This window comes from Ovis aries, chromosome 21 (assembly GCF_016772045.2).
Source record: "Ovis aries strain OAR_USU_Benz2616 breed Rambouillet chromosome 21, ARS-UI_Ramb_v3.0, whole genome shotgun sequence".
Lineage (NCBI taxonomy): Eukaryota > Metazoa > Chordata > Mammalia > Artiodactyla > Bovidae > Ovis > Ovis aries.
In genome coordinates, this window is record NC_056074.1 from 45189455 (window position 1) to 45214867 (window position 25413).

Consider the following 25413-nt stretch of genomic DNA (forward strand, 5'->3'; position numbering starts at 1 on the left):
CATGGACTATATAGTCCATGGCTTCGCAGAGAGTCGGACACGACTGGGAGACTCACTTCACTTCCCTTCCCCGGTGGCTCAGACAGTAAAGGCTCTGCTTTCAGTGCAGGAGACCTGGGTTTGATCCCTGGATCAGGAGGATCCCCTGGGAAATGGAATGGCAACCCACTCCAGTATTTTTGCTGGGATAACCCCATCAATAGAGGACCCTGGTGGGCCTCAATCCATGGAGTTGCAAAGAGTCAGACGTGGCTGAGCGAGTGAGTGTGCAGGGCAATTTCCACGCTGGTTATCGGATGTGATCCATCACGAGGTGATGCCGTAAAGACCCCGTGACTGTTGGGTGCACCCCGGTGGGCCACACACTGGGGGGCTGTGATGCGGGGTCCTCCTGCTGTCCCCAGACATGCTTTCCCTGGGCTGCGCCGAATTCCCCGTCTCTAGCGCTGCTCTGAGAGTGGCCGGGTGACACAGGCCCACCCTGGCGTCGGCGTCTTGGGCCAGGGTCTCACACCACCCCAAGGAGCCCCTGCCAAGGGGTGGGTGCTAGTGGTCTGCAGGGGTGTCTGCAGGCCTCACTGGGGAGAAGGGTCGGTGGACCCTGCTGGGGAGAGTGCCCTTGCATGGGGGCAGGTGGGCTGGCCACCTCACTGCCCACACAGATGGCTCTTCATGTGAGACCTGACCTGTGGCTCCTGGCTGGCGGGGGCAGAGGGGGCTGGGCACACGGACCAACCTGCTGCCCGGGGTAGGGGTGGGGGCGGGGGTGGCAGCTCCTGCAGGGCAGGAGGGGGCAGGGAGCAGCGTGCTGGCCCCATAGCTCCGGCTGCAGCCACAGTCGCCCCCCTTCAGTCTGTGCTCCACGTGCCAGGCTAACAGCTAAAAACGACATGGGTTGCACGGTGGCCTCAAAGCCCCCTCCCTCCACTCGAAGCCTCACGTCCCTCCCAGGGCTCTCGGGCCTCAGGTCGGCCCGTCCCTTCACCTGTCTGCTCCCCCCTGCAGGCTGCTCCCTAACCCGCAGGTGCCGTGCTGTGCTGGTGCTGCTCACACAAGCCGGCGGGTCACCCCACAGGGCGTTTCCACTTGCCGCGTCCTCTGCTTGGGGGCACACCTCCCCAGATATCCTGGCGCTCTGCTCCCTGCGCCCCGGGAGATCTATTCTGTAGCCCGGCATACCCTCCCGTCCTTCCCGAAAGGCCCAGGTCTCATCTGGGTGGAGAGCTTCTCCCGAGAGGCAGCGAAGGCCTTTCTGAAGACCAGCCCGGGTGCCGGGCATTTTCTGGTGCCGGACCCATGGGCACAGGCCCCACACGCCGCTCGCCTGGTCTGTACACCGCCTCCCGCCTCTCCTACACGAGGATCTGGAGGTCAGAGGGGCCCCCACCCTGCCGTTGGAGAAGCCACCCCGGAGAAGCAGGCCTCCTCCCGGAGCCCGCCATCAGCCCGCTGCCTCTTCCAGGCCCGGGGAGGGGGTCGCGGCTGCCCTGCTGCGGGCCAGCAGGAGCAAGGCTGGAGGAGGGGCCGGAGGGCGGCATGAATGACGCCCCGGTGAGGAGTGCGGACCAGGGCCGGGGTGGGGAGGGAGTGCTGCCAAGCCAAACAGCCCGCGCGCCTCAGCCCCGTGTTTAATCCTCAAAAATTTCCATCTGCCTCTGCAGCACTCGGAACCGGGCAACGAGAGGCCGTCCACCCGGCAAAGTAAACACAGCTCCGCACGGCCGCTGCCGCGTGTGCGAGCGCCCGGGCAGGAGCGCCGCGGCGGCCATCTTGCGCCTCCCGACGGCCCCGCTGCAGCGCGGCCCGGCCCGGCCCGGCCCGGCCCGGCGCGAGGGGCCCGGCCCGGCCCGGCGCGAGGGGGCCGCGCTCGCCGCGTGTGGCCCGCGGCCGGGACCTGCTGCCGGCCACCTGCCGCCCGGCCCCAGGCAGGCGGGCGCTGGCCTCCGACCCCGCCAGGCCGCCACCCGGCCCCCCGCCTCGGAGGCTCCGCAGCCCTGGGGCTGGGAGCGGGGCGGGCGCGGGAGGCGGTCCCCGGCCCACCCGCCGGACTCCCAGTCCAGCCCGGCTCCCGGCCCACTGTCTGCAGCATCCGCAGGCCCGGGGCCTGGGCCGGCTGCCTCTTTCCCGGCCCGTGGCCTCCCGGAGCGGCGGGGACAGCCCTGCCTCTGCGCTGGGACGTCTATTTTTGGTGGTGACCAAGCCACTGCTTAATATGCAGGACCGGCCGGGGGCAGGCTGTGCCCTGACCCGCAGGGTGACAAGTTTAAAAAAGGGCCCATTTTGATCAAAAGACATGTTTTTTTCTGAGGTCGGCCAAGGCGGCGGGGCAGGGTTCGCCACAAAGACGAGGCTGGGGGCGCCCTCACGGCCCGGCCCCCCGGACGGCCTGCCCAGCCCAAGCCCGGGCCTTGATTACAGAGCCGCGAGCAGGCTGCCCGGGTGCTGCCCGCTGGCCCGATACGCAAGTCCCTGCCCGCCGCTCCCTGCCCCCAGCCTCTCTCAGAAGCCATCCACCCACAGAAGCCGACACAGACTGGAGCTAAAGTTTGAAAAAAAATGTAAATTTCCTTTCTGGCCAATATTGGAGGCCTATAAATAGAGTCATTCAGGAGAGGCCGACTTGGGGGGAGTGGTGATCGTCCCTCGGCCGGGGTGGGAGAGAAACACCCAGGAAAGGGGGGAAGAGTGGTCCTGGGGGGGCTGCCCCAGATATGGGGAGCAGGAGGCTGCAGTGCAGGTGGGGACACCAAGGCTCAGGCTCCATGGCTGGGGCGGAGTAGAGTGGGGCTCTCCGGCTGGCCCCGGCCCCCTCCCTGCCCGCCCTCGTGCCCGCTCTGCAGTCAGACGCCAGGCCCCGAGACTCTGGGCTTGCAGCGCTTCCCCTGCCCCAGGCCCTCTGCCGTGAGGTTCCTCTGCCTGGGTGCGGATCAAACCCCACATCCTCCCAGCAGCGCCTGCCTTAGTTGCACCAGTTTCATCCCCTCCGCTGACCAGTGGGACGACGCACATGTGAGAACCGATGTGACCTCCTGGGTCCATGACCTGTGAGTCGGGGGGCGGCTTCAGCTGCAGCCACTGGCTGCAAAGTGCACAGGGGAGGCCGGGGCTTTGGCCTCTGTGAAACGGGAGGAGAATGCCCCTTCGGCCCACGTGCATGTGTGGGCAGCCTTGTCCTTTCTGTCAGAGGAAGACGTGAGTGTGAGAACATACAGGCATGGGAGCCAGGCTTCCCGGCCCTGGACGTGGCTCTGCCCCTCTGAGGCAGGACTGCAGAGACGCGGGGGTTCTGGGTCTGGGGAAGAGGTGGTACAAGGGGCCTCAGAAGCCCCTGGCTGGTCCTGCCACAGGCAGCTCTGGGGCAGACCCTTGGGTGTCCGGTATGGGCACGGCAGCCACAGGAGGCCAGGCCTGGACAGGTGGCCTGGTGCCCATGTACCCTCTCCTTGGGCAGAGTGGGAAACTGAGGCTCAGAGAGGCTGGTGAGCAGTGCCCACCCCTGGGGAGGGCATCCCTGGGATGTACTGGGTGCGTCTCCACCAGCCTCCTTCAGTCCCAAGCCCCCCGGAGGTGGGGCCTATGACACGTGGGGTGCAGTCTTCCAGATCACTATTTTGGCTGAACATCCCCCCATGCCAGGCCCCCAGCCTAGAACCTGAGTTGGAACAGACTCCCAAAGCCAGTACTCACATTCCTTTCTGGGAGGCCAGGCCTCTGAGGGGGTGAGGCTGCCACCATGGGTGGACGGGCTCTTGCTGGCCAGGAGGAGCTGGACTGGTGGGGTACAGGGAGTGAGCCACGAGGGCAGCCGACCTGCTTTCACGTCAGGAGAGGCTCAGGACCCCAGCGGGGCAGGCACGCCACCCTGAGCGTCAGCTCCAGGCCAGTGGAGTGCTCACCTCCCTCCCGTGACCATGGCCTCTTGGACATGCCCCCCTGGTCACTACAGGGTCCTGAGGATCTTACCCTTGACAGGATGGAAGGGCTGGGAGGCCTACAGGTCCCCTGGGACCATCCGACCTACGCCCTCACTCGGGGACAGGGAACCGAGCCTCTGAAATGAAGGGGTGGGATTTTAGCATCTCCTGCAAAAACCAGACTCACGGATGTGATGGGCGGCCGGGCCCTCTGACCTCAGGGGTGGGGTGCAGGGCTCCTGCAGAGGTGGCTCAGCCCCTCCGAGAGGGAGTCCTGCTCCAGCCCTGTCAGCAGGACCTTGGGGATGAGGGTGGAGTGAAGAGAGCTCGGATGGCAGTCCAGGCCCCACAGCTGACCACACTGCCCACCCATCCCATAACCCTTTTGTGCTCACGGCGGTGCCAGTCTGCGCGGGGGGTCAGATGGTCCAACCTGAGCCTCCCAGGCCTTTGTCCCAGGGTGCCCCCTAACCCTAATGGGGGCTTCACCCACAAAACTAAGTCCAGCATGTGGGCCCCTAGGGTGCTGGGCTGTGCTAGGGGTCCTGCTGGGGGCAGAGGGCAGAGTCCCTGGGCATGCTGCTGTTCCCATCTATGGCGGCTGCTGACCTGGGGCCTTGGGGAGAGCTGTTGAGGGGAGCTGTGTGCGGGCGGGGGCAGGTGGGCAGGCCCATGTCATGGGGTGCGTCTGCCATCTCTGGGGGAACATGGGTGGAGGAAACGGGCATCCCACCACATGGATGACCCCAGAGGGCCCTGCTGGGACAGCATTCCCCACACTGCTCTGGGTGGGACCACGTGGCTGGTTCTGCCGGTGGGATGGAGCAGAAATGGTGTGTGAGTATGGCTTATGCACTGGGGCTGGACCTCGGGTCTGGACCCGACGGACCATGTCCCCCATCTTGGCACGGAGTGGGTCTTTGGGAAAGGAGGCTCAGATCAGTGACCAAGACTTGGGTGCTGAGGGAACCCTGAGTCCTGGGGAGGGGCTATGGAGGGGAGGCTGAGTTTAGGGGCTAGTTTTTCTGGTGGGAGCGCAGCCGCAGCAGACAGCACCGAGGCCGGAGCAGGAACCAGGACGGGGCACCGCATTTTTCCCTGAACGACCTCGAGCTCGCACACAGACTGCAAGGGGTGCCCTGACCTGCAGCATCTCAGAGCTGCACCTGGGATGTCTGCTCCCGGGACAGCCCCAGCACCCTGGAGCTGGGCTGCGCTCCCTGGTCCTCCCAGGGCTGTCCTGGGCGGCGCGATTGGGAACCCGGCTTCTCGGCGTCTAGGTTTCTGACTTAGCCACTCATCAGCCTCTGACGGCCATCGGGCCAGGGGGCACCTACAGCTGGAGGGGTCTTCTTCACTCAGCTCTTCACTCACGCAACTAAGTGGTTCCTCGTTTCTCTCAGGCACTCAGAGCATGGCTAGCACCCTGGTACGTGAGCTTCCTTTCCTGGGATTCAAAGGTACATGTATTTTCAATGTTCACAGACGCGGCTAGACTCCTTTCCAGAAGTGTAACCCTGTAGTAATTAGAGTCCCCACCAGCAATGTGTGAGAATGCCTGTTTTCCCACATGCATGCCAGCACCGGGTATTATCATTTTCCTAAACCATGACATCACTGTGCATTCCCCTGGCCACTGGTGGGGGTGGGCCTCTTCCCACAGATCTTTGGCCAAAGCTGGGCTGTCTGTTGAAAGATGCCCCCCTGAGCCAGGCTCTAGGCAAGGCCTGTGGGGGCCGCCTTGGCCGTGAGAACGCTCGGCTCTGACCTTGGCTCCCTCCAGGAGCACAGCAGCCCCATCCCGGGGCCATCAAGTCTCCTTGTGGCTCGAGGGGTACAGGGACTCCCTGGCAGGCCTGCCCACCTCTGCCCAGGAATGGGGGTGGCAGCGCTTAGCGTCAAGTGACGCTTTCATTATAGGTTTATCTTTGAAACCCTAGACAAAACAGGGCTTGTGTGGTTTGACTGAAAAGCCAGCACCTCAGGACCTCGCCATCCACTAAGACGGCTCCTCAGGAAAGAAAAAATACACTAACCTTAAAATAACCAGTTCCCAGAATAGCAGCTAATGACGGCTTCTGAAGGGGGCCCTTTGATCAGGCAAAGCCCACGCCTTTGCCTATTTACGGCCCTGCCACTCAAGAGCAGTTCACCAGCAAAGAGAGGAGTGTTGCAGGAGCAGAGGGATGTTGGGGAGCTGGGCACGGGGTGGGGGGAGCCCCTTTGAGATTGCCCAGCCTTCAGAGGCAACTGGCCCCAGCTGGCGATGAGGTGCCCCGCGGAGTCCAAGGCAGCCTGGGAACTCAGCCTCCCAAGGTGAACGCTGTCCCTATGGCCCCCAGGAGCCAAGGCTGGTGGGAGACAGATGCTGTTATAAGAACCAGGATGCCAGGCGGGTGGTCATCAGGGAGGTGTGGGTTATGGGCTCTGGGGGCTCGAGTCTGAGGACTGGGAGCCCAAGAGGGTGCAAGGGCGTTCAGAGGGGATGCTGGGCCTGGAGACACTCTCCCCACCCGCCCCCACCACCTGCCCCACATCAGCACCTGCTCGCCCGCTTGGTGTTTGCCCAGTACTTCCCTGGGTCTGGCCCGGTCACACGTTCGGGGGCCACTCCCGCCTCTGCCCGCCAGCACACCACAGTCTGAGTCATGGTACCAGCGCCTGCTCACCAGCCAAGCTTGCCTACAGAGCAGTGGAGATGCGGCTGACACCGAGAAACTGGATCTCAACTTGATTGAATTTTAATTTTAATGAATTCAGATGTAACTACAGATCCCCAACTCAGTTATTAGAAGACTTTAACAATAGTTGTTTAGGAATGCTAATTTAGGCATGAGAACCTCCGTTGACAACTGTAAATCTTCTGATCTCTAAATGCAGCCCGGGCAGTTCTTACGAAAACTCAGCATCCAAAGAGGGGCGTGCTCTAAGTCTAAAACAGACGCTGGCTTTGGGAGACAGGATGTTGTCCACCCTAACCATTCTGTTAATATTATATACTGGAATGATCATGTAACTTTTTTTTTTTTTTAGTTTTTGGTCATGCTGTGCAGCATCTGAGATCTTAGTTCCCTGACCCGGGATTAAGCCTGCACCCTATGCAGTGCGCTTCCCTGGTAGGTACCAGGGGCTTCCCTGGTAGCTCAGAGGTTAAAGCGTCTGGGGTTGCAAAGAGTCGGACACAACTGAGCAACTTCACTTCACTTCTATGCAGTGGAAGCACAGAGTCTTAATCAGTGACCCCCAGGGAAGTCCCAGAGTGATAATGTTTTAATCTACTGGGTTAAATAAAATATATTGGAATGAATTTAACTTGTTTCTTTTTATTTTTCTGATGTGGCTATTAGAAATTTTGAAATTACATCTGTGGTTCCCTTTATATTTCTACTGGGCAACGTTGGTCTGAACTGGGGATCAGCAGACTTTCTTGTCAACTGCCAGATAATAAATGCAGGCGTTAGGGCTCATACACAGGCTTCGCCACACATTCTTTAGGGCAAGGGCCAGACTTGGCCCATGGGCCCCAGTCTGCTGCCCCCTGGTCCAGAGGCTCCTATCTCTGCATCCTTTTAGGTCAGGGGCCAGATTTGGCCCATGGGCCCCAGTCTGCTGCCCCCTGGTCCAGAGGCTCCTATCTCTGCATCCTTGGCCTCAGTGGAAGTGAGTGGGGGAGTCCTTTCTGTCTGAGGGCCAGGGGGCTTGGAGAAGAGCATTCTTCTCAGTCCAGTCCCGAATAGCTGCTGGCCCAGCACAGAACTGCTGGAGCCCCAGAATGAGACCTGCTTATCACTAAGACCCCACAGACCAGCAGGAACCAGACACATTGCTACTGCCCAACGTCTCCCAATTTCATGCGGAGATGAAGCCTAGGAAGGTCAGGAATCAGTACACAGAGCTGGAACAGCAGCCGTCAGACCCAGGGTGCCCAGAAAAACGCCACCTTCCAAACACTGACTCCGTGCCCTGTAAGTGAACAAGAGCTTGTCTGCCCACAAGACTCACTGGCCTTGGTGAGTGAGTCGGGAGGTGAGAGAGATCAGAGGCTGAGCGCACAGTGAGCGTGGAGCCCACAGAGGTGAGCGGTGTCCTGAAGGCATGTGATGAGCTGAGTAATCTTCAGCTTTGGTTTTCATAGGGGATGGATGCTTAGGTATCCGAGCCCAGACCTGCCCCAGGTTGGAAGTGTCATGGCAGAGCCCTCTGTAAAGCTGGAACTTTCAAAGTGCTCTGTGTTCAATGTGAAGGTTCAATGGTCAGTGAGAAATACCCCGGTCCCTGAAAAGACTATATAGAAAATTGCTTTGCTGCTGAAAGGAGTGGAACAATATTTGATCTGAGAAGCCATATCCACAAGCTGGTATGCTCAGCTTGGAAGCCCAAATGCATACCACATGAGTGGTCGCAAAAATGCTGAGCCTAGAATTTATAGTTCAGGCTGGTAGCGCTCCCACGTGTAGCGCAATGGAAGAAATCAACATGGATCCTCCCCAAGGTCAACTCCACATTAGGCCTCAAAAATCCCCAGAGATACACGGTAAGATATACGAACTTAGGATTAAAAAAAGGAAATCCTCAAAGGGAACAAAACACCATGAATGAGAGCCAGGAGGAAAAACATAACAGATAAGGTGACTCACAGAGACTGAGATGCCAGAATTAACAGAAACCGAACCTGCCTGTAATGCAGGAGACCTGGGTTGGATCCCTGGGTTGGGGAGATCTCCTGGAAAAGGGAATGGCTTACCCACTCCAGTATTCTTGCCTGGAGAATTCCGTGGACAGAGGATCCTGGCAGGCTACTGTCATGGAGTCATAAAGAGTCAGACATGACGGAGCAACTTACATTTTCACGCTTTCAAACATGAAATAGCTGTATTCAATACACTTCAAGAAATTTGGTGGATTCATGTCAATGTATGGCAAAACCAATACAGTATTGTAAAATAAAGTAAAAATGAAAGAAAAAAAAGAAATTTTTTTCAAGTTTGAATGTACAAGTGAAAAGAAAGGTACTATAAAAAGGTCTATCAAGTATGCATAAGAACTAAATAGGATTTCCATACATAGAAAAACAATCATTGAAATTTAAAATTCTTTGGATAAATTTAACTGTAGTTTAGAAGAAATTATTAGAAGAAATAATTAGTGAATTGGAAGACAGATCAGAAGACAGTATCCAGAATACAGTACAGAGAACAAAGTGATTTTTTATAAATGAGAAAGAGAGGTGCACTCAGAGGCATGAGAGGACTGAGATGGTCGACCAGACGTCTCCTGAAAGTTCCAGGAGAAATAGTGAACTAAAGCAAAATATGAGAGACAGCGGCCGAGTATAATCCAGGCCTGATGCGTTTCACCAACCGCAGATTGAGGAAACTCAATGGATTTCAAGCAGAATGAACAAAAGACAGACTCTAATAATACAACATGGTGCAAATACAGAACACTAGTCAAAGGAAAGAGCTTAAAACCAGCCGGAAAGCAAAGATGCATTGCCTTCTGAAGAGCAACGACTCACTGTCATCTCTGTTCTCAATGGAAACAATGGAAGTCAAAGAACAGCTTGATGATGCTTTCAATGTGTTAAAAGAACATCATTTTGGTAACCTAGGGTCTGGAATTTTGTAGCCAGTGGAAATATTTTTTAAGAACAACACTAAAACCATCATTTTAAAACAAAATCAGAAGGGTTTTGATTTTCACTGAATAAAATTCTAATGAATACTTCAGTCAAAAAAAGTGACCCCCACATATAAGATCTGAGATGACAAATAAATGCTGCTGCTGCTGCTGCTAAGTCGCTTCAGTCGTGTCCACCTCTGTGCGACGCCATAGACGGCAGCCCATCAAGCTCCCCCGTCCCTGGGATTCTCCAGGCAAGAACACTGGAGTGGGCTGCCATTTCCTTCTCCAATGCATGAAAGTGAAAAGTGAAAGTCACGTTGCTTAGTGTGTCTGACTCTTTGCGACCCCATGGACTGCAGCCTACCAGGCTCTTCCTCCATGGGATTTTCCAGGCAGGAGTATTGGAGTGGGGTGCCATTTCCTTCTCCAATGATGTGTGACAAAAATGCAAATAGATGGGTAAATTTAAATACATACTGATTATATAAAGCACTGCTGCTGCTGCTGCTGCTGCTAAGTAGCTTCAGTTGTGTCCGACTCTGTGCAACCCAACAGACGACAGCCCACCAGGCTCCCCCGTCCCTGGGATTCTCCAGGCAAGAACGCTGGAGTGGGTTGCCATTTCCTTCTCCAAGGCATGAAAGGGAAAAGTGAAAGTGAAGTCGCTCAGTCGTGTCTGACCCTCAGCAACCCCATGGACTGCAGCCTTCCAGGCTCCTCCACCCATGGGATTTTCCAGGCAAGAGCACTGGAGTGGGGTGCCATTGCCCTCTCCAATATAAAACACTGCTAATTATGTTTGAACTTACATATACAACAAAACATATAAGTTAGCTGGAGAGATGGAAACTAAAATGTTCTAAGGTACTTACTTTATTCCAGATGTGGGCAAACATAGCAAATGGCTTTAATATATAACTGTTTATAAAGTCCTAGGTTACCCTCTACAAGAATGGTTATATAACTTCAAAACCAGTAAAAGAAAACGTGCAATGAAAAATAACTATCAATCCAACAAGAGATAAGAAAGAAGAGCAAAGTAAACACTAAAAAATTTAGTACGAATAAAAAGCACAAAATACATGGCTATAAATCAATCAGAACATATTGGAAATTATATTAAGTATAGATGTAGTAAATGGTTTTTAAAAATCTAGGGTTTACAAAAGACATGTAAAATGTGTATATGATTAAAAAAAGAATTTAAAAACCCAACACCAAAATCAGAAAGGAAAAAAAAAAACACAAGAAAACTCAGAAGAGTATCTTTTATGAATATGGATGCAAACATTCCTAACAAAATCTTAGCAAACCAAATCCAATGACGGATAAAAGAGGCTGTACGCCATGGTCAAGTGGGAAACACAAGACTGGTTTAAAATCCCCAAATCAGTTAAGGTATCACATCATATTAATAGAAATAAGGGCTAAAAAGCACATGCCCATCCCAAAAGTTGCAGAATGGGCAACTGAGAAAATCTAACATCCATTTGTGAGAACTCTGAACACACACTAGGAACAGAAGAAAACATCCTCAACTCAACAAACAGCATTTAATGAAAACCTACATCATACTTAATGGTAAATGATAGAACAGTTTGCCCTACAAGACTTTCTCTAGCCAGTTTTAGTTAACATTTTACTAGACAGTCAAGCTAGTATAATTAGGCAGAAAAGGAAATTAAAGGCATACAGATTGGAAGGAAGACATAAAATTGTCCTTATTCGCACATGACAAAAAGTGAAAGTCGCTTAGTTGTGTCTGACTCTGCAACCCCATGGGCTGTAGCCTACCAGGCTCCACAGTCCACGGAATTCTCCAGATCAGAATACTGGAGTGGGTAGCCATTCCCTTCTCCAGCGGATCTTCCCAACCCAGGGATCAAACCCAGGCCTCCCACATTGCAGGCGGATTCTTTACCATCTGAGACAGCAGGGAAGCCTCACAGATGACATGATCCTATGTATAGCAAATCCTAAGGAATCAACAACAACGAAATTTAGCAGCATTAATAACAATGAAGTCACAGTTTATAAGCTTAATATAAAAATTCAATTGCATGCCTATACACCGCTGCCGCTGCTGCTAAGTCGCTTCAGTCGTGTCCGACTCTGTGCGACCCCATAGATGGCAGCCCACCAGGCTCCTCTGTCCACAGGATTCTCCAGGCAAGAGCACTGGAGTGGGTTACCATTTCCTTCTCCAGTTTCTATATACTAGTAACAACTCAAAAATGAAATTAAGAAAACAATTCCATTAACAGTACCATCAAAAATAATAAAATATTTAGAAAGAAAGTTAACAAGATATGTAAGATTTATACACTAAAAATTATAAAATATAATGGGAAGGAATTAAAATAGATCAAATAAACAGAAGGATATACCATGTTCATGAACTGGAAGACTCAATACTGTTAAGATGTCAAGTTTTCCCAAATGGGTCTATAGATTCAGTACACTCTCTAGGAAAATCCTATCAGGTTTCTTCTCTCTCTTTTTTATTTATTTATTTTTTTGGTAGAAACTGGGAACCTGACTCTAAAATCCATATAAACATTCATAAAATATAGAAAGGGCAAAATGATTTGAGAAAGAAGAAAATTGGAGGACTGACACTCCCTGGTTTCAAAACTTACTACAAAGCTACAATGATCAAGATAGAGGAATGTGGATTTAAAGACAGGGCTAGAGACCAGTGGTCCAGAATTGAGAATCCAGAAACAAACCCATATACTTACGCTCCATTGATTTTTGACAAAGGCATCATGAAAAGTCAATGAGGGAAATGTAACCTTTTCAACAAATGGTATCAAGGCAGCTGGGTCTCTATAAGCAAAAGGAACAAAAACCAAACCAAAACAACAAAAAACCCCAAACGTTTCCACATATCACATCCCCAAATTAACTCAAAATAAATCACAGACCTAAATGCAAGAGTTAAAACTAAAAAAAAAAAAACTTCTGCAAGAAAAAAAGTAGGAGGAAATGTTCATGCCCCTGGAATAGGCAAAGAAGTCTTAGACGTAACATCAAAAGCATGAGTCATACAAGAAAGGATAAGTTGGACTTCTTTGCAACTTAAAACTTTTGTGTTTTAAAAGACATGATTAAGAACATGAAAAGACAGCCCCAGAGTGGGAGAAAATACTTGCGAGTCCTATATCTGATAAAGGGCTTGTATCCAGAACATATGAACAACTGTTACAACTCAAGAAGAGAACTACTTAATTAGAAAATAGTCAGGAGGGTTGAATAAACATTTCCCCTGAGAAGACTATGAATGGCTAATAAGCACATGAAAAGTTGCTCAACATCATTAGTGATTAAGGAAATGCAAATCAAACCCACAGCTAGAATGGCGAAAGGAAAAAAGATCAGCCATACCATGTATTTGCAAGGATATAGAGAAAGTGGAACCTTTGTGTGTTACTGGTGGGAAATCAAACTGGTGCGAACTCTTTGGAACATAGTTTAGAAATGTTTTAGAAAGTTAAACAGAAACTGACCATATGACCCATCAATTCCCCTCTTAGGAACCTGACCGGAGGAAATGAAAACATATGTCCATACACAGACTTGTAGAGAAAAAGTTCACAGCGGCGTTGACCACAATAGCCCCAAACTGGACACAGTCCAGACGTCTATCAACTTGCAAATGGATAAACAGAATGTGGTTGATCCATACAACAGAATGCTGCTGAGCGTTAAGAAGAAAAGAAATGCGTGGTGCAGGACAGACGACCCTCGAGAATGTTACGTTATGTGAGGAAAGCTAAACGCAAAACGCCGCAAGTTGTCTGATTCCATTTACAGGGAACATCCAGAAAAGGCAAATTTCTAGTCTTAACAGAAATTTAAGGATACAGAGACAGAAAGCAGGGCAGTGATTGACTGTGGCTGGCGGCGGGAGCTGGCAAATGGCATTGAGGGAATTGGGGGTGTTGAAAACGTCCTCAAACTTCATTTGGATGTTGGTTGCACATCAAATTAGAGATTTACTAAAATGTGCTGTCTGCACTGACAGTGGGTGAGTTTTATGGCACGTAAATTATACCTCAAGAAAGCTTAAAAAAAAAAGATTGCGAAGAAAATTAGGTTTGTATAACAATAGGCTTTAAGAAGGGGGAAAGCCTGCCTGAGAGAGAGAGGGTGCTACGGAATTAGAAGACATTGACTTCAGCAGTGAATATACAAAAAAGTGAATATTATAGGTGCCTGATCACATACGAGTCAAAAATGGACAGAAATATGAAGAAGAGTAGGACAATTCTCCACAAGAGCTGGCATCTCAATACACTTCTTAACGATAGATCAAGTAGATAAAAACATTCCAGGGAGGAACCAATTAACAAGCTTGTTCTAACAGACACAAGCATAACACCGCAACTGTCAACTTCAAAATACGCATGGTATTCAAACAGAGACGGTACATTTGCCTTCTTGATGACACCTTGTAACTATGCAACATTTTTCAGAAGGTTTCGAAAGACTGATGTCCTGCAGAGCACTTTCTCTGACAGCAGAGCAATACGGCTTATAACAACGATGAAAATCACATTTCAGAACATCTCCTGGGATAAACAAGAGGTCACAGCGGAGACTCGAGAAGTCTTTACGTGGATGAACACCAAAATTAAAGCTGCAGATGAAAACCTGGGGCATGACGTTTCAGCGGCATTTAGAGAAAAACCACCGTGCAGCCTTAAGAGCACGCATTAGAAATGTAGAAAGTCTTAAAATGAATTCAACCAAGGAAGTTAAAGAAAGAACACTACACTAAACCCAAGTAAATAAAGCGAGAAAACAGTGAATGAAGCAAAACAAACCAACACAAAGGAGGATCAACAGAGTCAAACGTTTGTTGACGACATGAACAAAATTGTCAAGGAGCCAACAAGCTTGACCAGTGAAAACAAGTGAAGGCGCAAACAAGCAAATGAAATAGGGGCCTGGGAGCCCAACGGTAAAGAATCCACCTACCAATGCAGGAGACGAGAGTTTGATCCCTGGGTTGGGAAGATCCCCTGGATGGGGCAGGGGATGGCAACCCACTCCAGTATTCCTGCCTGGAGAATCCCATGGACAGAGGAGCCTGGCGGGCTATACAGTCCACGGGGCCTCAAAGAGTCGGCCACGACAATGCAGCTAACCAACAAACTTCGGTGCAGGTGCTAAAATGATGAGACGTCCCAATAAATATGAAACTAGGGTGGAACGCACACTTGCTAGAGCGAGCAACTTATCAAAGCTGACACGGGAAGAGATGGAAAGCCCTACCCGTCCCCGAACCATCCAAGGTTTGCCTCAATTAAAAATCCTTCCACAAAGAACACGGCAGGCCTGGGCGGCTTCGCCTTCAAGTTTCTCCAAACATTCTGGGGAAGAAAACCCTAATCCCATAGAAAATATTCTAGAATACAAAAGAAGAGAGATTGCTTCTTAACTCGTTCCGTGAGGCTCCCCTAAACTGGATGCCCAAACAGATGAGAACACAAGGACATATCTCACCCACAAATGTGGATACAAAGATTCTGAAGAAAAGGTGAGCAAGAGAGCTTCTGCAGTGTCTAACAAAGATTATACAATAGGAAGGGCTGCGGTGCAGTGAGGAGAGGCCAGAGACCACATAGATGTCTGGAAAAATAACCTAAGCCCAAGATAACAGAGGCCCAAACTCAGAGGGCAGGGTGTGCAGCAGGCCTGCACGGATGAGCAGCTTTGAGGGGCTCTAGGGAGGGAGGCATGGAGAGCCTTCTGGATGGTCATGCCTCTGGATCCTGCTTTTAGGCTGGGGGATGAAGAGGTCTGGGAGGAGGACTGAGCAGGAGGAGGGAGGGTGGGGCAGACTGGGCCCTCCTGGTGCAGGGCAGAGGCTGGGGAGGTGCGGCGGTGGGGGGCCCGGGCTGGGGGCATGTCTGTGCAGGAGAGAGGTGTGCCCGGCCAGGGTTCTAGGACAGGGGGCAGTGAAGCAGTGCCAGGTTGGGGAGGGCCCTTCCCACCCTTGCTGTCTGAACTGGGGCCTGGAAACCCAGGACTCCCGGTGTCCGGCTCTGAGCCATGAACATTTCCGGCAAAAACAGAGAAGAAAGAAATTCTCCCAGCCCACTGTGTTCCTCATATCAGCAAAAGCAGTGTGAGCTGAGCTTGCAACATAAACAGGGCTCAATGTAAACACTGCAGCAGGCCCAGGGGCCGAGCTAAGAATACACACTGGGGGGAGGGAGGTGGGAGCCGACTGCTTCATCGGGTCCCCAGAGAGCCCGGGGTCCTTGCCCCGCGGCAGCCCTGATAGGGAGGGGCCCCGGGGCTGGGGGTCGTGTTCTCAGGACCCGTCTCAGGGCTGGCGAGGCGTGCCCCCCTCCAGGGCAGAGTTTGACCGCCGCCACCAGCGGACCCCGCTGCCTGCCCCCACCCCAGCCCCCAGCCTGGCCCTCCTTGTTCGGACGCGGCCTCTTCTCACCAGACCCCTTGTGTTTATGAAATTCTTTTCTGCTGTCTCTCTCCACCTTATCTGCCCCTCTGTCCGTGGCTTCCGCTGGGGCTAGCTCTAACTAACTAGCTAATTAGACAGCTGTGCAAACTCCTTGGGCCTCAGTTTCCCCACTTGCAAAAGAGAATTTATTTGTGCAAAGGCTGTCCTTCCCCTCCTCCCTCCGCCAAGTGTGGAACACAACAGGCAAGAGCAGCTCCCACATCTCCTCTGGGGACCCGCGGGTCCCTCAGGCCCCTGGGTGAGGCCGGGGTGGGGGGTGTGTGGTGTGGGCCCAGGGCAGGACGCTGCTTCGGCCCTGCACACACCCCTGGAGCCAGGCAGGCCTGGACAGCCAGCCCAGGCCAGGGACAGGTGTGCTGGGCTCCCCGCCCCAAGACAGGGGTTGAGGGGGTACCGCGTGCCTCCCAAGCCCCCTGCCCCTCCTCTCCCATCCCCTCTTCCTGCAGCCGCGAGCTTGCTGGGAGGAGGCTGGGAGGAGACTGCCGCTGGAGCCCAGATGAGGAAGCAGTTGGGGGCCAGGCTCCCTTCCGGCCTGAGGCCGGCCTGGCGTGTGGGGAAGGCCCGGGGCGGGGGCTTGGCTGGCGGGCCGGCTGGCACTGCCACTGCCGAGGGCCTGCTGGGTGTCCGAGGGCCGGACGGCTGCTGCATTTCCTGCCCCCAACTTCCCGCGTCAGCAGGATTGCCAGGGGGTTGTTTATGGTCCTGATGGCCCCTGCGATAAGCTGATAACGTAGGTCCCTTCCCAGGGTCCATCTGCGAGGGGCGTCAGCTGGCAGGGGAGGGGCCCACGGAGGCCTCGCCTGGGTCTCTGCAGTCCACGGAGGGGTGGGGAGCGTGGAGCAGGGTTGGGACTCCGAGTGACGGAGCCTCTCGGCCGAACCAGCTCCACGGGGCAGGGGGGATGAGGCAGAATCCTTGCTGCCCAGGAACAGGTGGCCCCTCTCCTGGGCGCAGAGCCTGATGGGCAGAGGCCCCCAAACCTTGTCCTCCAGGACCCTCCCCAGCTTTGTTGTTCAGATCTGAAGAAATCTGGGTCTGTGATGGGGTTCCCCCAAGGCCAGCACAGGCCCCATTTTGCCTGCCACACCGCCCCTGGCTGACTGAGGGCCATGTCTTGATTCTTAGACCTCACAGGTGGCCGGAGGGCTGCAGGGGGCCCTGGGCGGCCCCATCACCACCCCCAGAGGACACCGGGCTCCAGTCTAGGCTTAAAGGAGTGGCTTGTCCTGAGCAGGGCAGGGTCATAGGAAAGCCCCAGGGCAGCGGGACAGGGGACAGAACCAGACCAGGGCAGGCACGCGGGGCGGGGTGAGAGCATCTGGGCGGTGGGACGGCGGGTGCCCCAGGGCGGCTGGGAGGGGGCGCTGGTTGTGGGGCTCACTCAGCAAATGCTGTCCCAGGGCCAGGCGAGGGGGTTGGCGGGGGTGGGGGGCGGGGTCTGCTCCCTGGGTCTGCCCCTGCTTCCTTTATTTTTCGGTTGAAATATTTATTTGGCTGCACCGGTCTCAGCTGTGGCACGAGGGATCTTATTTTCAGTTGCTCCGTGTGGGGGGGGGGGGCACGCGGACCCTTTTTCTGTGGCATGTGGGGTCTGGGTCCTGACCGGGCATTGAACCTGGGCTCCGTGCATTGGGAGTGCAGAGTCGGCCCCTGGACCACCAGGGAAGCCCTCTCTGCTTCCTGCGATGACCGGAGGCCCCACCCAGAGGGCCTGGTCTGCTGTGCTGTGGCTTCTCACGGAACGCGCCAGCCCTGGTCACACACAGGAGGCAGGGTGAGAGCCTAGGGCCGGCCACCCAGGAGGCAGAGCCCAGTGCCCCTGAGGCCCTGATGCCGCCGGCCTGGGGAGCGGACCTCTGGGTTTCAGTTCCCATCCTGCCAGACAGGGCTCCTGCCACTGGGCTGTCTGCTGTAGGACAGGACAAAGGCCCTGCTTAGGCCTGTGCTGACCGAGATGGGCCAGCTCTCCGGTGGTGTCAGGATGTCGGGGTCACACAGCCCCAGGGGGCAGGCCAGAGGGTGAGGGCCCCTGTTTCAGCTGGACAGCGGCCCTCCCTCTCAGACCCCACATACTGGATCGTGACCCCACACCCGCCCCAGCCGGGGAAGACTGCAGGTGGGCAGAGGGTAGTCCTGCAGACCCAGGCTGGGGGGGCGGTGAGGGCAGCGACTGGGAGCCGTTCCCCTGCCCGCCTGCCCAGCTACAGCAGAGACAGACATGTGCCAGAGCCAGGCGTTGCCCAGGAAACGGAGCAGTGGATGCCCTCCCTGCCCAAGCAAAACTCCTCTATTTTTAGCCCCCCCTGCGGCTCTCAGATAAAGTCCATGTAGATGAGCGAGCTGTTCAGCAAGATAAGCACCTGCACCCAACCACGGCGGCAGCATGACCGCCCCTCCCGTCCCACAGGTCCGCGGGGGCTCCAGGACGCCGGCACAGACCCTGCGGAGGACCGAGGCACCCCAGCCACTGAGGCGGCCGTGCCCCGGAGCAGAGGGAGCGTGGGTGTTCACATCCTGCCTGGACGCCCAGCAGGGCCTGGGCTGACACTGCCCACCTACCGCTGCCCTTGCTCAGCTGCCCGTGGTAGAGGGTCCCGGGGCCCGCAGCCCCTGCTCCCCGCATGATGCACCCTTGTCCCCCTGTCGGTGTCTCCAAGTCCCTGAGTGCCCTCGGGCTGGAGCCAAGGGAGGGATGCCCACCTCAGCTATGCCAGGGAGGGGCCTGCGAGCACTCAGTGCCACTTGCCCACAAGGATGCCCCCTGTGTGAGGTCTCAGACCAGCCTGGACTCCAGCGTCCTCTTCCCTACCGCGGAGATGACACCCACTGCACACGGGGAAGTAGACGGCGCCTAACTCAGGAAGGCCACACGAGCTCAGACGGAAGGAGAGAAGGAGGAAGGAAAAAGGGGAGACGGGCGGATGGGGGGAGACCCCAGACGCCAAGCCATCCGGGGCCAGCGGCAGTGTGGAGGGCCGCCAGGGCCAGCGCCGTCCAGGCCCCAGGACGCCGCCCGCGCCCGCGGGAGCCAGCACAGGCCCCGGTGCCTACCTTGTCCTCCACGCGGTTCAGGCGGGCGCCGATCGAGTTGCTGCCACGGTCCTTCGTCTTCTCTGTGGGGTAAAGCACCTGAGTCAGGGACGCCGGTGCTGGCTGACGAGGTGGGGTGGGCAGGCGACCCCAGGATGACGGGGGTGAGGGAGCTGAGAGTCGAAGGTCTGAACCTCCGAGGACGTATCCTAAGAGCTCTTCCGTGGTGGGAACTTCAGGAGGCGATGGTGGGGGGAGGGGGTGGGCCGGCACTGGCTGGCTTGTCAGTGTCCCACCCTTCCCATTTCCTTGATTCCCGAGAGCGCGGAAGACAGGGACAGCCTGCCTGAGATGGTGCCCACTGTGCCCTCCGCCCCTGGGAGACACTCGCTCTGGCTGGGGATGCCTGTCGCCCCTGAAACTCCCGCTGTCCTGCCCCTGCCTGAGCTGCGCCTCCCACCTGAACCTGGGTTAGGGCAACCCCAAGGAACTGGCCTGGCCCTGTTCTCCCCATGTGACCCACAGCCCGCTCCACATCCTCAGAGCTGGAGAGTGGCACACACCTCTGCCGCGATGTTCTGGCTGGCTTCTCAGTCCGCAGCCCCACTGCCAGGCCCACATCTTCCCAAAGACCTGGTCACATTTCTACACCCAGATCATCAATGGCCTAGAAAGGCCTGCCCTTATAGGGACCCTTGTAGGTTCCTGTGCTAACTGCAAATCCCGTGTTAATTGTGTTCAAAGCCACCTTGCTTAGGGTGGATCCACCTGTCCCCGTCTCCCTGGATTTCCTGGCGAGTCATGCACTTTCTGATGGTGGGAAGAGGCAGGCATGGATGGGGCGATGGTAGGCGGGTCTGGCATGGGCTGCCACGCTGAGGGTGCCTCGATGCAGAAACCCACCTGAGACGGAGATGAAGAGGGAGGGCTTCCCGATGGACTGGTCCAGCCTGGGTGGGGGGTGGGGAGAGGGAGATGGAGACCAGCTCATTCTCGGCCCCTGGGCACCACACTGACATCTGCCCGATCAGTGGGCGGATGGGCCAACGTCCCCAGCGAGACAAGCTGCCCGCCCCTTCTGGGGGCCGCCCCCTGCCACCACCCCAACACCAGCCAGGTGCCTCTCAGATTCCAGAGGCCCACATTCCCATGGGGAGCCTGGGTGGGGGGTTCAGAGGTGAAGGGCAGTGGTTGGACTGTCCCCTTTGTCATCCTCCCTGGGTACAGCAGGACCCCAGAATTGCCCAGTGTCCTGTGGCCGCTTCATAAATGCCCCAGGCCAGGTGCCTGGACGTGTCCAGAGAGGCAGGACTGCAAGAGGTCCCTTCCAGGACAAGGCCAGGTCGCTGGGCTGGATGGGCCTCACATCCCTGTTGTAGGTCAGTGACAGGGGCAGGGTGATCTGGGGCAGCCCGAGTCCCTGCCCGGCCGGGGTGGCCAACATGGGTGGTCTCCCAGCCACACCCGTGCCTCACAGAGCTCGGTCCCCAGGCCAACCCACCGCCCATGTGCAGCTGGTCTGAGCCCTCGCAGGCCCCTAAGGAGCAGGCGGCCTCCGGGAGTACAAGCTCTCCAGACTATGGACCAGAAGCCAGAACACGTCGGCTTCCAAGAGTTGGGGTGCTCAGCGCCCAACCGGTAGGGTCTCCCCCTGTCGTGTATCTCCCGGGACTTGACCTGGGCCTGCTCAACAGCGGGTGAGCTCGGATCTGAAGTGTCCGCACCCCGAGATTTGGGTGCAGGTGGAGCGAGCCCCCACGCCCCGCCCCTGCCATCCACGCCCCGCCCCACACTGCCCACGCCCCGCCCCCTGCCATCCCCGCCCCGCCCCGCGATGCCCACGCCCCGCCTCGCCCCCGGCCCGGCGCGCCCACCTCCTCTGCAGCTCCTTGATGCGCACCATGAGGTTGAGGTGGCCCTGGGAGTACTGCTCGATGACGTCTCGCACGTCGTAGGGCTTCCGCGCTTGCTGCAGCGGAGAGACAGAGTCAGGCCGTGCGGGCCAGCGCTGGGCACAGGACGGTGCCTATTCTCCGTGCGCGTCCGGGGTTTAAGGAGCTGACCATGTGGCACCAAGGGACGGGCCTGGATCAGAGCACTCACCGTGGCTGGGCTCAGCCCCCATCCCCCACCCCCCACCCCACCCGGGAACTGGGTGACCCCAGGCCAGTGATTCAGCCCCTGTGGACCCACGGACCTGCCTACTCTCCCTTCCTAGGCCCCCAGCCCTGTTTCCAAACTGCCTTGGAAGAGCTGGCCCAGCTGAGGGCCCAGGGCGGGCGGTGGGGGTGGGGTGGGGGAGGAATGAGCATGGCTCCGGTCAGTGGCAAAGAGGGCAGTTTTGTGTAGCCCCCACCAGCCTGGGCCCCAAGCTGACCACACCCTCGCTAGCAGGAGCCTGAACTGTTCTCAGGGCGGGGGCGATCCACCCCAACCCCTTCCCCAGCAGTCAGTGCCCTGAGGTGAGCAGAGGGGGCCCCAGGGACAGCCTCGCCTGCAGTGCCTGCTGTGGGTGGCAGGCCTCCTGCCCGGGCTCCCAGGCTGCCTGGAAGGAGAGGATGGTCCCACTGTGGGCCTGGGGCCAGGGGGGCAGGGCAGGGGACTCTGGAACTCCAGGCTCAGCGCCAACCCTGAGCCCATAAATGCATTCGGGGCTCAGGTGAAACCACAACAGAGAAGGCGGCTTCTCGGGATGTCAGCAAAACCTCCAGCCACATTTATGGCCTCGATCCCAGGAGCCCACAGGCTGTGGGTCCCACCCAGGTAGCAGGGGACTGGCCGAGTGGGGGTCTGATGGCTCATGAGGCCCTTTGCCCATACAAGCAAGCAGGGCTCATTGGGAAAAGAGACTCTGTTGGGGGGACCTCAAGCAGACAGGGTTGAGGGGGCCCAGGTGGTCTCATTAACCCTGAAGGGCTCACACTAGCGATGAGCTGGGAGGTTACTGCTTCTTGCTGGGGGCTGGGGCTCAGGGGGTAGCGGGTCTGCAAGAAGCTACAGACAGCTTGCAGGGTGAGCAGTGGCTGGTGGGTCAGAGGATGAGAAGGAATAAGACTCAGATGCCCGTTGAGGGCCAGGGCCAGATCTCAAACCTGGGAGCCCCAGGGGCCCTGTCCTCCCTGCCTACCTGAGGCCTACCTCTACTTGTGGCACCACCCCAGAGGTGGGCTTCCCTAGGCTAAGGGCAAGGCCACCTCTGCCTTCCCAGAAAGATGGGGCTTCCTTGAGGGCAGAGTCCTGCCTCCATCTCTGGGCACCTCTGGACATGCCCAGGGGCCCTGCCATCAACACTGGCAGCTAAAGTTCAACTCCCTACATGGTTTGGGACCCCAGAATCCTGAGGCAGGACAGAACCCTCCTCCCCATCAGGGACCAGGCACAAGAAGGCCAGGGTGACTCCTGTCCCCAACAGATTTGCCAGGTGGGGCCCTCACAGCTGACACCCGCCCCTCTTCGGACTCTGGGACCACCCTGCATCCCCATGTGGCTGAGACACAAGGCCTGTCATAGGATCATGGGGTCGGGGGTGGGATGAAGTCTGGCAGGCTCTCTGACGCCACACCCCCAGCTCCAGGACAAACGTAGAGTGGCGCTGGGTGGTAGGCTAGTGGAAATGTGCCCAGGACTCAGTGTTTGCTTCTCTAGGATGGGGATGCTGAGCCCTCTGGCTGACAAGGGGAGTGAGGGCAAAGTAAGATTCAAGGGGAGAGAGGGCTGGGGGGCCTGAGTGGCTCGTGTCAGGAGAACCCGAACGGCTGTGATGGTGGCTGTGGCTGAGCCCAGGGTCTGCACTGTATCCAGTGCCCACGGGAAGGTGGTCCTGAGCGGTGATGCCTGCTTTCCTTTGGGCCAAAGGGCTTTGTGAGGCTTGGGGCCACCCCCAGACTTGCTGATGTGGTCAGGGGCAGGCTCAGAAGAGAGAAGGAGGGTTCAGAGGTCAAAGTTGGGCAGGCCTGGCCCTGAATGGAGCGGGTCCTTGTCCTGGTCTCCCATACACCCTGGGAGGTCATGGACCACTGTGGGCCCCTGAGTGTATTGAGGGGCTCTGTGTGTGCAAATGTACACAGACATCTCCGTGGAAAGGCACGCGAGTGCAGGGGACAGGTGTGTGAGCGCCTGCAGGAGCAAGGGTGGAGAGGGGCCTGTGAGTCGGGCCCCCCGCCTCGCCTTGGCCAGGGTGTGGACCACAGCAGGTAACTGAGAGCTGTCTGACACCCGGGACCCATGGCCTGGTGGGCTCTTAGGCCCCCTGAGACTCAGCTTGGAGTTGATAAGCAACCCCTTCCCCGCCCCGCTCCCACCAGGGTCTGGTCAGCACTCCTGGAGGCCTTTGTCAAGTGGCTGCCTGGGGTCTGGCTGCACAGCTCATCTCAGCTTTCTCTCTGAAGCTAATTTCCTCTGGCGGCAGCAGCAGGAGCCTGAGATGAGCCGAGATAATGCCGGGCTGTCCAGACTGACCGACGGTGGACACAGGAGTTCAAGGCAAACTTGAAGGGCTAAGAGGCTCTGGCTCCTCCAGCCAGACACAGGGGCGGCCAGCTAGGTACTTATCGGCCAGCGAGGACCGCAGGGGGGCCACCAGCCACGTCTGCTGCCCCTGGGGCCAGATGGGGGCCGGCATGTGGGCAGACAGACAGGCTGCTGCAGGGGAGGGGCCCTGGCAGCTGGGCCTGAGGCGGGGGCCACCCCGGGAGCCCCCCGGAACGCCTCACCACCAGGGGCTCACCCCCGACTTCCATCTTGTTGGGTCCCTCCTCCCTGGAGGCCTCTTGCTGCCTGCCCCCTCCAGCCGCCCCAGCCCTGGGCCTTGCCTGAGAGCCTCTGTCCCCAGGGCGGAGCAGGAAGAGCTGCTGCACTCACAGGCCCCACCTGGTCTATTCAAGGCCCTCTGGGGCCCTGTGCACAGGGGAGGGGAGGGGGCAGGCCCATGGGGCTGCCCGGCCTCCTTCCAGAAGCTTCCCAGGCCGCTTGCAGGATGCTGCCTGTATCCTGAGGCAGAAGCGAGGCCTCTGGCCTGGAAGGGAGGGCAGGGTGCCCGCTGAGGCCAGCTGTTGGTTTTCTTGCCTGCGTTTCTGTGACAGGCGCTCCCCAGCGCCCGCACCTTCTCTGGCCACTGTGGGCGCCTGTCTACCCAGGGCATGTGTGGTTCTGATCTGGAAGCTGCGCACATCACCCTTGAGCTGGGCCTGCCCTGTGGGTACCCCAGAACTGGAAGAAGCCCCCAGGAAGCCTGGTGTCCACCCTGGCATGGCTCTGTATAATCCAACGGTGCCCCAGGCAGCAGGTTCTGGCCTCTGCCCAGCGGGGGCCTGCTCCGGAAGCACAATGGCCCAGCTGCTCAGGCTGGGGACTGTCCCCATTGTGGAGAGTCGCAGTGACCCCTCTGTACCTCCCTCCCCCCCGAGTTGGCATCAGAGGTTTTAGCCGCCACCACCAGCCACTCTCCAGCGAGGGCCCTGCCCGGGTCTTCTCTGCTCCTGGGGACAGTCCTGCCCAGACCTGATCCCGGCAGAATTTCCTGCCATTCCTGCCTCACCCGAGAGGCCATCCCATCCTCGCCCAGCACCCTCGAGCTCCCTGTTCCACCAGGTGCCCCTCTGCTGGGTCCACCAGGGCAGCCGAGCCTCGGGGAAGGAGTAGCCACAGGCCCAAAGGCCCACCGTCCGGGGATTTTGGATCTTGCCCAGAACAGTGCAGGGCAGAGCTCCTGGTACCAGCTGGGAATGGCCTTCCTGACTCTTTGATCCCACAATGAGGGGTCCCAGGCCCTGGAGAGAGCCTTTAACACTGCTTGGCCCAGTTTTGGGGGGAAAGGTCTCCTGCCAGGCTGCAGGCAGATAGATGGGCAGGCGGGCAGCACAATGCCCCTGGGGACTTTGTGCAACCGCTCCACCTCCCTCCTACCCCCTTCCCTGCCCCTACCCGCTCCCGAGGGGGCCGCTTGTGCTGGGACCAGTGTCCTGGCAGGCTGAGGGCACAGGTGGGCGTGGTCCTGGGCAGCCCCCTGGGCTTTTGTTCCCAGTCCAAATGGGAAAGAGGTCTTCATTAGGGCTGTCGGAGTGGGGTCTGTCCAGACCTCCCCACTGTCTGGCTCCCTGGCCTGGGTGGGTGAGGGCTCTGCAGGGGAAACTGGCCAGGCCTGGAGTCAAGCCTGTAGGCCAGGATGGGAGGCACAGACTGGAGGGGACCTGGGGTCTGGTTCTAGCCTCAGCCCTGCTGTGACTGCTCGGGGGGTACAAACAAGTCACCCCAACCTCCCCACTTGGTGCCACACACAGCCCAGGGGTTCTGGACATTGCTGCTGCCTCCGAGAGACCCCCAGACCTGGCTCTGCAGGAACTCACTTCT

At 57.0% G+C, this 25413-nt stretch overlaps 1 protein-coding gene across 8 annotated transcripts in view; it reads right to left on the bottom strand.

Moving 5' to 3' along the window:
- Positions 1-25413, bottom strand: part of KCNQ1 (potassium voltage-gated channel subfamily Q member 1) — a 380920-nt gene that overhangs the window by 50392 nt on the left and 305115 nt on the right. For 5 of the 8 annotated variants that reach the window (XM_042237886.1, XM_027959847.2, XM_060404144.1 and 2 more), the window contains 3 exons: positions 20940-21034; positions 19969-20015; positions 19087-19148 (listed from right to left, as the gene is read on the bottom strand). In XM_042237886.1, coding sequence (XP_042093820.1) covers positions 19087-19148; positions 19969-20015; positions 20940-21034 — 204 coding nt within the window. The remainder of the gene's footprint in view (positions 1-19086; positions 19149-19968; positions 20016-20939; positions 21035-25413) is intronic. The other 3 variants (XM_060404142.1, XM_042237885.1, XM_060404141.1) reach the window with 1 other exon arrangement.